We start from the raw sequence: 16,866 nt of genomic DNA on the forward strand, positions 1-16,866 counted from the left end.
TTCCCCTTGTTTATATATTTTTTAAACATGAGAATCCGAATTTATCCATTACTCTTTGAAAGAGGGCTTACTGTCTTTGTTGAGGCTTCTTTTTTGGCGCTGCAGCCACTCCTTCCCTTAGGAGAGGTGTACTGCTTCAGTGGTGGCATAAGAAAGAGGAGCTTGTTTTACCAGAGTCCCACATTCATCTTCATCTCGAAAAGTGTGCTGTTTTCCTTCTTGTTCTCCCTATGGCCGCCTACTCCCCCCACCCCCCACCCTAGCCGTTCCAGAAACAAGGACGGGAGGCTACATTCCTTTAATACTTATTGTATGCTGGATTCATCAGAAGAGTTAACTCACGTATTCTTTGCAACAAACCATGCATGGCGTTGCTTGTAGATGAGGGAATAAAGGTAACAGAGATGCTGTCAGTTGCTCAGCACCATACATTTAGTGAGTGGTTTAAACCCGGGGTGCCGAAGCTAATACCTATACTCAATTCCCCACTTAGTCTCCTCCCTATAGGAGGTGTGTCTTTGGGGGAAGGGTTAAATAGTCTCATTAATAGGATTGCTTTCTCCCCCCACCTTGTCTGGCTGAATTCCCAGCAACGCTTCCCACAAGAGCGTTGAAAGTCACTGGTAACGATTAAGTTGCCACTCTTTATTACCGAGGACATACTTCCCTGTTTCTCTTATAAGTGGGAAGTTAATTCACCCCCAAATCTGGCCCTTATTTTTTGAAAACCATTTTCTCTGTTCATTTAATTTATTAACCTTTCCAGTGGTTAATAAACACTGCTCTTCTCAGTCTGACACTACTGTTACTACCTGAAAACACATAGGCAGAAAAAGACTTAACTTTTTTTAGAGACTTTTCCTTCTTATTTGTGACTTTTCAGAAATTCAGATATTTAATTCCTTAAAAAGAGCAACTGGCAAATAGAAGTGTTAAGATCAGAGATGCAGAAGAAAATTGAGAGTTCTGTTTTGGCCATATGAAATTGGAGGTGCCTGATAGACATAATTGGATGTATAGAGCAAAAACTCAGGCCGAGGGAGCCTGGCTGGCTCAGCTGGAAGGGCATGCGACTCTTAATCACAGGGTTGTGAGTTCAAGCCCCACGTTTGATGTAGAGATTTAAAGGAAAAAAAAAAAATCTTAGGTGAAAATTGGGATGAAATGTAAATTTGGGGGAAGTCTGCATTCAGTTTGCATTGAAAGTTCTGGATTTTGTGGAGATATGAGAATTTAAAATGAAAGGAGAGTATGGTGTAGGAAGAGAGAGAAAAAGAAGGGAAGAAAGAAAGGAAGGGAGAAGGAAAAGAAAAGGAAAAGGAAGAAAAGGACAGAAGAATAAGCTGTTGGGCATTCTAAACTTTAAAGGTAAAGCAGAAGAGGGAAAAAAAGGAAATGAGAAGGGTTGAGAGGGAGGAAAAACAGATGACTGGTATAGAAAATCCAGTCAGGGAATTTGCTATGCAGATAAATGAGGCTATGTGACTAGAGAGAAAGAAGAGGTTAGGGTAGGTTTTGGGGTTTCAATCTATTTGTCTTTAAGAAGGGAGGCTATATACTTTGTGCATATGCTAATTGATAGAAGTGATTTTTTTCTTTTTTTTTGTATTGGAGCTGGGCTTTTTGGTTTTTTCCTTCCAAGTTTTTATTTAAATTCAAGGTAGTTAATGTATAGTGTAGCATTGGTTTCAGGAGTAGAATGTAGTGATTCTTCACTTACTTACATCACAATGGGCTCATCAGAAGTGCCCTCCTTAATGGCCATCACCTGTTTTACCCAGCCCCCATCCCCTCACCCTTGTCCTCCATCAACCCTCAATTTGTAGTTAAGAGTCCCTTATGGTTTGCCTCCTTCTCTGTTTTTATCTTATTTTGAGGAAAGCGATTATTAAACCAGCAGAGGCCCTGAGCAGACATGAAGCAATGTGAACAACTGCACATTTGTTCATCATTGCACAACAGAGTGTCATGCTTTGTTATTGACTGTATGTTGTAGCCCACTGGGCACTTACGACTGAAGAAAGGTTATTTGTAATCAGAGTCAATACTGGGAAGAGAGGGGGGGCTCACTTATATGGCTAAAAGATACAGGGAGAGTAGTATATTTCATGGTGGGAAAATGAAATTCCTCAGTGATTACTAGTAATTATAAAACTCACCCTCAGTGAGTTAGGGAGGGATATTGGAAATGTAGGGACAGAGGAAAGGGGAGAAATAATCTTCAGAGAGTGAAGGAGGCCAATTGTCCTATAGTAGAACTTCAGCTTAATGGTGAGTGCTTACCTACACTTCAAGGTGAAATTTAAAGTGAGATGAATCTAGAGAGTGACCATCTTTTCTTTCTTCGTTAATTGGTAGGCACCCACAGAGTAAGTAGAATTGGGTTTAACTAGGTTGGGGGCTTTGCCAGGCAAGTATGATGAAACGGAGAAGGAGCACAGGACTTAAAGATGTTTATAAGGAGATGACTATTCTTATTGACTATGAAATCTAAGGCTGTGAAGGAAGTGGAGGAAGATGTGGAAAGTAGAATGACGTAGAGAATCGAATGGAGGCCTCAGTGAGTCTAGAGAAGTGAACGAAACTAAATGTTAGCTGGAAAGGTAAGAGGTGAAGGTTAGAGTAAGAAGCATGTTCATTGCAGGATTATTCACAATTGCAAAGGTATGTAAATGACCTTAGGTCATGTCTAAGTCCAAGGATGAATGGATAAAGAAAGTGTATGTGTGTATACACATACACAATTATTCACCCTTAAATAAGAAAGAAGTCTTGTCATTTGTGACAACATGGATGAACTTGGAGGGCATTATGCTGAGTGAAATAAGCCACACAAAGATTGCAAGTATTACTTATATGTGGAATCTAAAAATAAAAGTTGAACTCCTAGAAACAGTGGAAAAGTGGTTGTTGGGTGGGTAGAGGGAATACGAAGAGGTGAGTGAAAGGGTGCAAACTTTCAGCTATAAGATGAACAAGGTTTGAGGATCTCATGTAGAACATGGTCACTGTTGAGAGAGTTGATAATACTATGGTGTATCACTGAAATTTGCTAAGAGCGGAACTTAAATGTTCTCAGCAAAATAAATGATAGATGTCTTAATTGACTTGGGGGAGAATCCTTTTACAGTGTATACATAGGTCAAATCATCACATTGTATATTTTCAGTATCTTGTAATTTTGTCAATTATGCCTCAAAGCTGGATGGGTGGGGAAAAAATGGGAGATAAAACTGAAGATTTTGGGGTGTGATCACTGGTCATAATAATGAAAGTATGATCCTTAGCTGTATGACCCATGTGGTAGGACTCTTAAGGTCACTTACAAATAACTAGAAATGTCAGAATGTATTACTAGATACAATGTTTTTTATGTTGGGAAAAATACCTCTTGGATCAATCTGGTAAGAACTAATTAGCCAGTATACACAATGTAGTTTATCACGTCAGAAAAAGAAATACGTATTTGAGACCATGTTTCCTCTTAGATTTCTCGGAATATCATTTAGCACACGTATTATACATCAGTGAGTAAAAGTGTAAGCATAATCCATAGGGTTAATGAATTGCTTTCCAGCCAACTTTCTTTGAGCTTTACATGTTGGGAACATCCCAATTATATAATATCAAAATTATTTTTACCAAGTCTGGGGCTGCAACATAAACATAGCGTTATGAAGCTTGTAACCTTCTCTCTGAAATATTTAATAATCTACCATTACAGACTTCCTGAACCAAAGTAAATCCTTCCCTAAAATTTAAGGCCCCATCTGATGCATATATACTCAGTCTAGTAGTAAAGATCTACACTGTCGGATCATTGAAGATTAAAGAGATTATAGTTATATATGTTAAGTGAGATTGCATAAATTTATATGATATGCATTAAATGAGATTATGCACTTTGATAAGCACCAAGTCTGGCAGTATGTCCCTCAATACAATCTTGCCATGCTATATGGGTACACAGTCAATATTAGTTGAATTATTTGCTATAAAACACATTAAAATACTAATTGCAATGTAAGACAGGAATGTGTTGAATCATAAGAATAGGCATTTAGCTATATAGTTTACTAAGGGTTTTCATTTCATCAGAACATCTGTAAAGCTTATCATTTTATAATTGGTATTCTATGTTTCTTTCATAGATTGTTATCTGAAAATCAGTTTGCTTTTGCCAGCTTCTGAAAAGTTAATCTACCCTGAGGAGTAGAAAAAATATCTTTAAAGATTTTTCTTTTATATGCATATCTGAAGGATTTATCACTCAGGGGGCTTATATTTTTACCTGTGGATATTTCTCCCCATTGCAAAATTAATTTTCCTCCAGTCATATCTATAGTTCAGTTGGCCAGAATATGTAGTCAATAATTTGAGAACAAATGTGCCATACTCTCTGTTGTACAGTGATTTTCAGTATAAATGTCTGTGTACAGGGTAATTTCTTTGGAATTCAATTAGATGAAAAAGTAACATTTTTCAAAAGGTCATAAAAGAAGGCTAATTTTTCTGATAGCCGTGCCTTAGGTCTATTAGGTCAAATTATTTTTACACTAACGTTGTCTTTGGTGGAGGGAGAAAATGGATGCATAATTACTTTGATTGCAGGCCCTAGAAATATAGGCATGTGTATTATTTTTTTCCTCACAAAGAGATTTGCCAGTTTCCTCAAACATTTTCCTCCTTTTGATTTGATAAGTAGTGCAGAAGCCATGTATTTGAAACTTAGAAATTGAACTGAGACCTCAAAGCCCTGTTCACTTAAAGAGCTTTACATCCTCAAGCCATGCTGCTGTCAGAGTCAATGGCATAATTACAAATGGCATTCTCATGGAAAGCGGGTCGTTTGATTTGGATGTATGGAAAAGGAGCCAAGTGACTCTATAACATGATATACCACATAACAGAATCACACACCAACAGTAATTGTGTTTCCACAGCATGAAAATGATATATGGCCACCGGCTGGAAAGGAACGAAAACGTTCTATAACCAAAAATCCCAAAATTGGAGGCTTGCCTCTAATTCCCATCCAGCATGAGAGAAGTGGAACCCAAGCCCGGAGAAATATTGAGGTAAGTTAGGATTTTATTTGTTTAATATTAATTATAGCATTTGTTTTCTTACGTATTAATGTGATTAAGTACATTATTTCTTTAGCTTCAAAAGCACAACAATAACCTTTGGAAAGCATAGTAAAAATCACAACCGGCAAGAAAACATTATGAATAACCCTGGGCTCCTCCTTTAAGTTTTATATTTTAACTTTTCTTAAAGAGTTTTAATGCTGTCATTGACCATCCCATTAAATATGTATAATACCAGTTATTTTCTTATCCCTCACACAGCCAAGAATTTTAAATGTGAATACAGAAGTCCACCTGGTAAATCGCCATCTCAAGTTAGTCTTACAAGTTCACTTTTACCACCCTTAAAAGGAGCCCAGGGCCAATTATGTCTGGAGCCATGGTAACTAGACTTTGCAGTAACTCAATCAAATTCCAGTGGTTTGGGAACTGATAGGGTGTCGCAGTTAATTTAAGGAACTGCATGATGACCCCTGAGCATCTTTCAGGAAAGCAGCTGTTTGTTTTCCTTCTCACCTTGCGGGGTGGGGAGAACATACATAGCATCAGTCTTGACTTGAAGTTCTGTCTCTTCAGGAAGGGAGAAAATCTGTTTGCACTCAAAACTCGTTAGATACTTGGGATTAATGCATGTTTCAGTGCCTTAATTGAGCCCCTCAAAGCAAAAAGAAAACATGTAAAAGGTTTTATTTCTTTGGGATTAGGAATTGAGCTGTTTGAATCTCTTTCTTTCCAAACAGCGATAACTTCTTTTAAAAGACTAAAGGTATTTTTAGTTTAGTGATCAGATTTAAAAAATATTTTTCCATGGAGATTTTTCCTTGAACATTTACCCCAGTGTAATATTCCTTTTTACTGAAAGAAAAGCCGTGAAAAATAAGGGTTATTTCCTTTGTTGCCTATTCCATCCTTCTGCACTTACAGGTTTTCTTGGTTTTTAAAAAGAAAAAAAAAGTATTTGCACAATTATGGGTTCCTCAGCTAATCTGGAATCTTAAAATTCTAAGGGTCATATTTCCCAAGATCCCAAATTAGAAACATAATTTGAACAAATGAAGCAAACGTCGTAGGGAGTAGATGTGCCCTGCTGGGACCCCGTCTGCTTCTGACGTGGCCTTAGGATCAGTTATGGGGCAAAGCAAAAGATAAATTATTAAGACCAAATCAAAATGCATTAACCAATATCCAGTATAGAATTAGGATGATGATTAAATATATAGCATAATAGTTTGTTACCTAATCTCAAATCCAGAATTTCAGAGACAATTTTGTTTCTGTTTTGGCATACTTAAGATCAGAAAACTGATGAACTCCAAACTACGAAGAACTTGTTCTAGGCTCTTAAAATAATTCCATGAAATATTAATTGCTAGAAAATTTACAAATAGTTAAGCTAAATTAACCTTTTTTGTAAATTTTGTAAATGTGGTGATTCAACATTTTGGCAAAGAAAAATTTTAAATGTTCCAGTGTTGGAAGTTTAAAGCAAAATAGAAATTAAACATTGCATGTGAACTATAGAAATGTTTGTTATAGAATTAGATTCACGTAAATCTTTAAGAAAGTATATTTACAAAATGAGAAATCATTTTTGATCCTTTGTTTTAAAAAGAGGAAATGGTTTAAAATATTGCTAAATAAGGAGGCACCTGGGTGGCGTAGTTGGTTAAGCGTCCGACTCTTGGTTTCAGCTCAAGTCATGATCTCCAGGTCGTGAGACTGTGCCCATGTTAGGATCCATACTCAGTGAGGGAGCTACTTGGGTTTCTCTCCCCCCTGCACTCTTTCTAAATAAGTAAATAAATAGATCTTTAAAAAATATATATTGCTAAGTAGGATATACTCATAAGAAAAATGTATAGTCCTGTCAATGGTGATATTCAAGAAGAATTTTTTTCAAACAAGGTATTGGCAGATTGGTAAATTTGGTGCTTTGGCAACTTACCATTTCAAGTCTTGTCTTGATTTCATGAGGTTCTATTAAAATTTGTGTGAGGTACCTAAATCAGGCAGGGAGTCTTCCTGGAAAAAAAGACTTTTAAAATTGAGTAGTAGTGAGCTAGCTGAATAAGTCAGGGAAAGTAAGCTGTTCCAGACATTGGTTCCAGACAGGCCAACGTGGCATCGCATTCCAAATTCCCACTTACATGACCTTGGACGTGTGGACATTTCTATTTCTGTGTCTTAAAATATAATATACTTTATAGTTTAATCATGATGTTAATTTACTGTAAATAATGCATTTAAAGCAGTATTATGAAGATTTATGATAAGATTATATATTTTATAGCCTGGAGATTATCAACTAATACAGTGAGTTTAGTAGTGAAAGTTACTTAAGAGCATTTCTGCTGTAATCCACGTATTGGTCATTGTGTGTTTTGGTATTTTGAGGCCTCCATAACCAGTGGCCTACATCTGGATATAATGGAAAATAGATGTGGGCACAGACTAAAGCCATGTGAGTGATTTGCTCTGAGAACACATTCCTGCACCTTGCTCTGGCTGAGACATAGGAACTACTCTCTGCAAGGAGAAAGACTGCTTTTCACATGGACCTTTCCAGTCAAACAACTACTTTTCTCTAAACGTACTCTGACACATACAGACATCATCTGGACCACATTTCCTCTCGCTCCTCTAATTTCATAACTTTTGTATCCTTTTTAAATTATTAATGTCTTATCTTTTAAAGACAGTGTAGTGCATATGTCCTTCTTTCCCCACAACATGAAAGGCACTCCCAGCATTGTTCATCAAAGCCTCACTGTCCCATCCTCTCTTTTTTAAAAACATTTTATTTATTTGAGAGTGTTGGGGAGGGTCAGAGGGAGAAGATCATCAGGCAGACTCCCCACTGAGTACAGAGCCCAACATGGGACCCGATCTCATAACCCTGAAATCATGAGCTGAAATCAAGTCAGATGCTTAACTGAGCCACCCAGGCTCCCCCCGCCCCGCCCCCATCCTCTCGACTCTTAACAGGTCACTTCTACCACCACAGTCTTATAATCATATAAGATTACATCTCTTAGGCTAATATTAAAGTTTACTTGAAATTTCAGCATTACCTGCATGAATACTTGGCCCCTAAATTCTACGTCTAAGAAAATCCCGACGTCTTTCTGCTGATGGTTGAAAGATAATGAGAACTGTTACTACGATATATGAAATCACTATAGACCCTAAAGACTCCACTAAAAAAACTATTAGAAGTGATAAATGATTCAGTAAAGTTGCAGAATACGAAATTAATATACAGAAATTTGTTCTGCTTTCTATTCACTAATAAAGTAGCAGAAAGAAATTAAGAAAACAGTTCCATTTGTAATTGCAAGAATAAAATAACCTGGGAAAAAAACTTAAGACTTCTAATCTTGAAAACTGTAAAACACTGATGAAAGAAATTGAAGATGACACAAACAAATGGAAAGGCATTCCATGCTCATGGATTAGAAGAACATTATTAAAGTGCTGAGTTTCAATGGAATAGCAGGAAGAGAACAATCCCATTTAGTTGCACCAAAAATAATACCTAGGAATCATCACCTAACCAAAAAGATGAAAGACCTGTACTCCAAAAACAATAACACACTGATGAAAGAAATTGAAGACGACACAAATGGAAAGATTTTCAATGCTTATGGATTGGAAGAACGAATATTGTTAAAATGTCCGTACTACCAAAGCAATCTACAGATTTAATGCAGTCCCTATCAAGATATCAATAACATTTTTCACAGAACTAGAGTAATACTAAAATTTGTGTGGAACCACAAAAAGACCCTGAATAACCAAAGCAGTCTTAAGAAAGAAGAACGAAGCTGAAGGTATCACAATCCTAGATTTGAAGATATACTACAAATGTATAATATCAAAACAGTTTGGTACTGGCACAAAAATAGACCTAGATCAATGGAACAGAACAGAAAACTCAGAAATGGATCCACAGCTATATGGTCAACTAATCTTTGACAAAGCAGAAAAGACTATCCAATGGTAAAAAGACAGTCTCTTCAGTAAATGGTGTTGGGAAAACTGGACAGCTACATGCAAAAGAATCAAATGGGACCACCTTCTTACACCATTCACAAAAATAAATTCAAAATGGATTACAGACTTTAAAGGTGAGACCTAAGCCATAAAGCTCCTAGAATAAAACAAAGGCAGTAATCTCTTTGACATTGGCCTTAGCAACATATTTATTATGGTACATGTCCTCCAGCAAGGGAAACAAAAGCAAAAATAAATTATTAGGACTATACCAAAATAAAAAGCTTTTGTACAACAAAGGAAACCAACAAAAGGCAACCTGCTGAATGGGAGAACGTATTTGTAAATGATATCCCCAATAAGGGGTTAATATCCAAAATACGTAAAGAACTTTCAAAACTCAACACCAAAACAACAAATAATCCAATTAAAATGGCAGAGGATCTGAATAGACATTTTTCCAAAGAAGACTTACAGATGGCCAACAGACACGAGAAGATGCTCAGCATCACTCATCATCAGGGAAATGCCAATCAAAATCGCAGAGAAAAACAAAACCCAAAAACCCACAATGAGAGAGCACTTTACACCAGTCAGAATAGCTGGTATCCAACAGACAGGAAATAACATGTCAGTGAGGCTGCAGAGAAAAAAAACGTCCTTCACATTCCCCTGTTGGTGGGAATGTAAATTGGTGCAGCCACCATGGAAAACAGTATGGAGGTGCCTCAAAAAATTAAAAATAGAATCACCATACTAGCCACTAATTCCACTACTGTGTATTAAGCCAAAGAAGATGAAAACATTAATTCAAAAAGATATATGCTCTCCTAGGTTTACTGCAGCATTATTTACAATAGCCAAATGATGGAAGCAGCCCAGGTGTCCATTGCCTGATGAACGGATGAAAAAGTGAGAGGTGTATAGGTTTCCAGCGATGGAATGAATAGGTCATGGGAATAAAAGAGACAGCACAGGGAATATAGTCAAATGATATTATAGTAGCACTTTAGGATGACAGGTGGTGGCTGCACTGGTGACGCTCATCGCATAACACAGACTCGTCAGATCACTGTGTTGTACGCAGGAAACTCATGTAATATGTGTGTCAGCTACACTTCAATTTAGAATAAAAGTCTATATGGCTCCTTAATTTTCCCCAGGTAAGAGATGCCAAGTGAAACTTAACATATTTAATATTTATAATCTCCCAGTTATAGCCCTATGCTGGTATCATTCTCCATACTCGTTCCTTTTTTGCAGAGGAGGGGTTGTTTTAGTAAAATACACGTAACATAAAACTGTTCACTTTAACCATATGTGAGTTATATACTTCAATGGCAATAATTACATTCACGTTATGCAAGCACCACCAGTTTCTCAATATTTTAACATATTCAAATGAAACTTTAGAATTAAGCTAGATACTAAATATTTCATCAGTTTTAAGAGTAGAAGAAATATATTTACCTCAGATATATAATCATAATTTTGTCAGAAAATTCCAGGTTACAAAATGTATAAAATACATTTGTGAGAATATTTGTATTCAGCCTGAATTTGTATGTTTCAATTCCACATTTGGGCTTGATAGAATTTAGGAAAATAGAATAATGTTATACATTTGAAAAATTTTAAACCTTTCTTTATTCGCTATTTAATAAGTTAATGATCACTTTCTAAGTGCAGGCACTGTGAGAGGTTCATACTTCAATGACCATATCAAAAAAAACCCTTCTTGCACTGAGTCTCTCTAGCAGGGCATTCAGATAATCACATTAGGTAACTGGCATAGGGAAAACTAGAGAAAGATGGGGTGTTGTCTTGTAAACTTATTATACTGAAGAACTTTACTATTTATGCTACTCACAATTTCATACTTACGTGCTCCTTCAGACTTTTGCTTTCTAGGCTTTGCAGTTTTTACTGGAAAAATTTTTAAGATGTTTCTTCAGTTCTTGCTTCTTGCGAAAAGAAAAATAACTTTTCTCTTTCCACTCCACCTATACCCTGATCCAGTTTATTGGGTATCATTTCTGTGTGGCTACATGGTGCTCAGTGCTTTTGATTCTCTGTAGTTTGTCCTTGTATCTTATACTTGATTAGGTTTTCGTGTCCTTTGATAATCTGATGGAAGTTCTGTATGCCAGGAATTGCCCAGTCACCAGACATTCTGAATGCTAGTTAGGAAAGTGCACCTTTATAGCTCACTGAATTAATGTGTACTCTAATCCCCAGATACAAAAGTGGGTTTAATATGTATGTATATATTTTTTCAGTGTTTTCAGGAATGTATCTGTGGGATTCTAATAGGCATTGTGTGGGAGGAAGAAAACAAAAAAACAGAAAAAGAAGTTAAACATCTCTCTGCCCTAGAACTTCTCAGCATTTTTGATATACTACTGTGTACTGCAAGTCTCAAAGAGGGGGCTTTAGTACAAGTATAGAGCATGTCCCACATCACGTGGCGACGGACAGGACACTGTAGGAATTCCAGATACACAAACATAGGACACATCCAAACAGAAGGGAATTGGAAGAGGCAGGTTTGAAATGAGTCAGTCTGAATAACTAACCTGAGAGATTTCTTGGAAGCTGTGTGTTAAATGCATGTTAAGATGAATTTCCATTGTCTACCTTTCAGTTGATTTTGTAGCTCTAAGATGCCTGTACTGATCGCTTGGTTAGTAAATTCAGACATGCCCGTTCTGTCAAAGTAAAGTTAGAACCTCAGTCATAGAAAGAAGCACAAACATAAACATCAACTTGTACGTGGCGTGTCTTTTAAACTTACCTTGTACCAAGGCTTTCCTGTGAGATGTTGTATTTTCTTTTCAGAGTGCCAGAGCAGAACTGGAAAGGCTGCGGCTCAGTGAAAAGCGGGATCAAGAGTTGGGGGAGAGCAGCTTAAAGGAGAGAGCCTCCATGGTGGCCCAGTGCCTGGAGCACAAGGACGAGAAACTTCGAACTCGAACCAGGAAACATCAGAGTCTCAACTGTCTGGAGGACACAGAGGCTGAGGTCCTTCATGGGCCACAAAAAAGCCATAAAGGCCTCAAGACATTGAGGAAGACTGAGGACAGAAATGGCAAAGTTGCTTTGGACTCTGGTAGTAAGTTACCATCAAGGGTAATTGAAGAACTTAGCATGGTGCTGCAGCGGACGAGAACCGTTCCAAAGGACTTAGAGGACGAGCAGATCTTGCAGAAAGAGATAAAATAGCTCCGCAGTTGTTTTTTTTTTTTTAAATATTGTATACTGTGTGTGTGTCTGCAAACCAGAACCAAACAGTAAAATTCATGGTTTGTAAGATTTGTGTAGCTATACATAAGCATTTAAATAGCATTTTCAAATATATATGTACATACATAAGTAGAAGATGCCGCTTTTTTAGGTCCGAACAAAGCTTGTACAGTTCAACTGTAGAAGTCAGCCGAGCTTTTATAGTAGTTGTCTGTTGAACAGTGTAATTTAGGAGAAATCTCAAACTGTACTGTATTGTATAAAATGCTTTGTTTAAATGAAGCCTATGAAACTGTATGTACCGCATTTTGCACTTTGAGAAACCTTGTATATTAAGTTACCATGTATGTTTTTAGGTTTACATAGGGTCCACCTCACGGAAAAGAAAGGGAAGTTGTAAAGGGAAAGGATTTATTTTAGTGGCTGCCTATCAAACAATGGAGTTTTAAAAAGAGGCCAGGAGTGAACAAAAAATGAAGGTCAGTTAAGTTCTGATCCATAGTGAACCAGAATGAATCTTACTAACGAGAAACTGCTTGTTAAGAAAAAAGTCTAGTGACTGTTTCCCAAGATAACGTTCAGCCAACAGCCACGAATAACAGCAGTGGCCACGCCTACTTACGGTGGTAGTGAACCGGCCACAGAATACACTCACTACACTTCAGTTCTGCAGAGGGGGCTGCTGACAAGACACATACTCTGCACTGAAGACTCACTGTGTGCACAGGACCTGGCATGGACGCCGTTTGCACTGTGGCTGTATACATTTTGTTTTAATTCCTTACTGTGGTTTTCATATGCATTCACTATCAACAGGGTTTTGTTATTTTTTCATTGTTGTTGTTTTACTTGATATTTCATTTCTTATTTTAAGTAAGGCGGTAATAGGCTTCTCTGCAATGTCAGAATTAACTGCAGGATAACAACATATGGCCATTTTAGGGTGGGGGATAGTTTATCCCACTTTTGGCGGCTACCTGTTCGTTCACATTTAATCAAGTCTCTTGATTTAAGAAAAAAAAAGTCTCCTCTTTGTGCCTGCTAAATAATAACAAAGCCCTCTGTTTTTGCTTCCACATCAAGGTCAGCTACTGAGTTGGTGATTTTCCTCCGACAGTCAATACTATCTAATTATAGTTCACATTAGGAACAGCGCTTTTCATTGATTTCTTAAGAATTTTATTAGGTCTGATGAGTTTTGATTAAAATTATATAGCTAAGCTTTATTTCAACCACTTATTTCCCCCTGTTTTTCAGGTGACTTTTTCAGAATCTGTTATACAAAGGCCCGTACTTTGGTCAGTCCAATCACAGTATAGTAATACACTCTTAAATGCTCTGAATTTCTTAATTGTAAAATACTAATCACTTACATTTTGTGGTGATACAGTAGTTTGCCATGGGTGTGTGGTATTTATTCTTTAAATCCAAATCGATTGGAATTTTTTAAAGAAACTGCAGGTCAGTTTATGAAGCAGGTATTAGCACTGCTGGGGAGCCTTCACTTAAGAAATGCTATTTAGGAAAAAAAAATCTAAAATAAACTTTTATTCCTAATAAATGATAATATTTATGAGATAAGCAGGCATATGGCAATGTTGGACACTGGGAAAGTACCTGGAGTTTTTTTTTACCTGCCTTACCTGAATATTTTTGAAACTGGAGTTTAAAATCTAATAGCCCTGTTTCCCTTCCTTTCCTCTATAATTGTCTCCATTTTTCAAGAGTAAGATAAGGGCTAATGATGACATCTCATATTTTGAATAAAAATTAAAATTGTTTTACAACTCCATTTGAATATGATTGATTGTTATTTTCAGAAGTTAAAGGTTTTTTTTGAAATAAATCCAATCTTCTTTACTTTTTTTTTCCTTTTTAAATATTTGAATATAGGGGCGCCTGGGTAGCGCAGTCGTTAAGCATCTGCCTTCGGCTCCTGGCGTGATCCCGGCATTCCGGGATCAAGTCCCACATCAGGCTCCTCGGCTGGGAGCCTGCTTCTTCCTCTGCCACTCCCCCTGCTGTGTTCCCTCTCTCGCTGGCTGTCTCTCTGTCACATAAATAAATAAAATCTTTAAAAAAAAAGAATATTAAAATATAAATAAATATTTGAATATATGCTTCAAACAAGCTATGTCATTTTTTCCCAAACTTGTCAGTATGAATATTGTTCTACTTTAAATAATGAATACACACAGATAGTACACCAACACAGCAATGGTGCTCTTTCATTTCCATAGCCCTAAAGTTAATTACTAGACATAGCTTTTAAATATTAGACTTCTAAACAAATCATCACCTGATGACTTATGAAAGTGGCACCGAAAATTCAAAACTAAGCAAAAGTAATTGAAGCAAAATATGACTTGTGTACATAACTATAATAGCTGCCAATTTGCATTGTTCAGATGATAATTTATAATTCTAAAATATACAAGCTGTTTATTGCAAAAGGAAATATTTTTGAAAATGCATCAAACTTATTTGAAGAAACTAGTATTCACATATTTTCATGTTTTCTCAAACTTTTGAAAATCACTATGGAGAAAAGATGATTAAAATTTTTATATCAAAATTTGCACCAAGACTTCCATAATTATTCACTCAAAAGATAGAATTATGTTTATAATGTGAATAATTTTCTGTCATGTACAATCATGTTTATCTCTAATCATCTGGAAATGCAAAGCACAGAAATGAATATTAGGTAACTAAAATTAATCTTTTATATATTATTTTGAACAATTTTTTACTGCAAATGTTCTAAGTTATATTGTACATTCCTATCTTCTCTACCATGGCTACCATATGTTGAATGTAAATTTAATAATTGGGATAGCTCTATAGATTTAAGACCTTATATGAATTATGGGATTCATGTTCAGAATCTAAGTGTCCTCATCTGAGAAGTGGGAGTAATAACTATCTTGTAGGCATTTTGTGGTAACTAATTTTATATATATATTTATATGTGTGTGTGTATATACATATACACACGTATCTCATAGTTTTAATAAATGTTACTTATTAATGTATTAGTTTTTCTAGCTCTCCTTTGATTCAAGTCCTGAGACTTACTCATTTTCAAATTGTCTCTATCAGTTTTTTTCCCCCATTGTTCTTAAAATATCCACTAACACAACAGATTACCACAAGTTGTGGGCTGAATTGTGTTCTCCCAAACCCTATATGTTGAAGACCTAATCCCCAGTACCCCAAAATGTGGAGTATTTGGAGATGGGGCCTTTAAAGAGGTGATTAAGTTAAAAAGAAGTTATTAGCGTGGGCCCTAATCAAATCTGACTGGTGTCCTTAAAAAAAAAAAAAAGTAAATTTGGATACAAAAAACACCAGGGATATATACGCATAGAGAAAAGGCCATGTGAGGACACAGCAAGAAGGTGGCCACCTGCAAGCCAAGGAGAGAGGCCTCAGACAAAACCATCTAATATCTTGATCTTAGACTTCTAGCCTCCAGCACCATAAGAAAAGGCCCTATTGTTTAAGCTACTCAGTCTGTGGTATTTTGTTAATGAAAGCCCTAGCACACTTTTATGTTGATCTTAATATAGATATCAAACAGAATACTCCCTGCCATTTATCCGTATTGGTTCACACACTCTTGTTATCCCAACTATCAGAATGTACTATTACATCAATGCAATGAATACAGTGTAATATTACAGCTATCATAATGATTAATGGAGAATAAGAGATGTTGAGATGTCATTGCTTAGAAGTCAGCTAGCCAGACAACTTGAATGCTAAAATAATATAAACATTTGAAAATTTGCCCAGCAAAACTATAGTTTGGGTCTGCTTGTAAAGATTCAAGTTCTATGACCTCAAGAACACTATTCCAGCAGAATGAAGACACCCCTCACACACGTGACAGAGAATACTGTGAATCCTTCCAATGAACACCGCAGAGAGATCTGGAGTTCAGTAACTGAGTACGCACTAGACAGAGACGTAAAGTCCTTCAATTGACCCAGATGAGCCAAACCAGAATCCTACTGCCTAAGATTAGATCAACACTAACCATCAAATAAAAGTGACATTTGTATCTCATTGGAGGGGATTTCATCTTCCCCTTCAGTAATTCTCTCACTTGCCACCCTTTTTATCCCCTCCCGTTTTCTCTTTGAAACCTCTTCATTCAGCCACGTTTCCTGCTATTTACCATAACTGCTCCTGGCAGGGTCAGAACAACTTCAATGCTAATTCAAATGGTCACTTCTCAGATGTTGTACCTCAACACCTATCACCATCTGTAGCATTTCACACAGTTGATCACCCCACCTTTCTGGGAAACATTCTAGCATTGGTCTCCAGGATATTTCTGTCATGTGGTTTTCTCCTTCACTGGTCTGTCTTAGATCCTTTACAGGTTACGCATCTCTATATAACTGAGCTAGAGGAAATAATTTAATATCATAACTTCAAATACAGTACATATTTTATTTTATTATTGTTAGTCACCATACAGTACATCCCCGGATTCCGATGCAAAGTTCGATGCTTCATTAGTTGCGTATAA

General features: G+C 36.6%; 1 protein-coding gene across 4 annotated transcripts in view; it reads left to right on the top strand.

Annotated features, from left to right (window-relative positions):
• The window catches only part of ARAP2 (ArfGAP with RhoGAP domain, ankyrin repeat and PH domain 2), a 191,473-nt gene extending 177,355 nt beyond the window's left edge, over window positions 1-14,118 (top strand). For all 4 annotated transcript variants that reach the window (XM_002929010.4, XM_034671975.1, XM_034671976.1 and 1 more), the window contains 2 exons: window positions 4,944-5,078; window positions 11,922-14,118. In XM_002929010.4, the coding sequence (XP_002929056.1) occupies window positions 4,944-5,078; window positions 11,922-12,305 (519 nt within the window). In that variant the 3' untranslated portion in view covers window positions 12,306-14,118. The remainder of the gene's footprint in view (window positions 1-4,943; window positions 5,079-11,921) is intronic.
• The last annotated feature ends 2,748 nt before the right edge of the window (window positions 14,119-16,866 follow it).

Source organism: Ailuropoda melanoleuca, chromosome 11 (assembly GCF_002007445.2).
Source record: "Ailuropoda melanoleuca isolate Jingjing chromosome 11, ASM200744v2, whole genome shotgun sequence".
In the NCBI taxonomy this organism is placed as follows: Eukaryota; Metazoa; Chordata; class Mammalia; order Carnivora; family Ursidae; genus Ailuropoda; species Ailuropoda melanoleuca.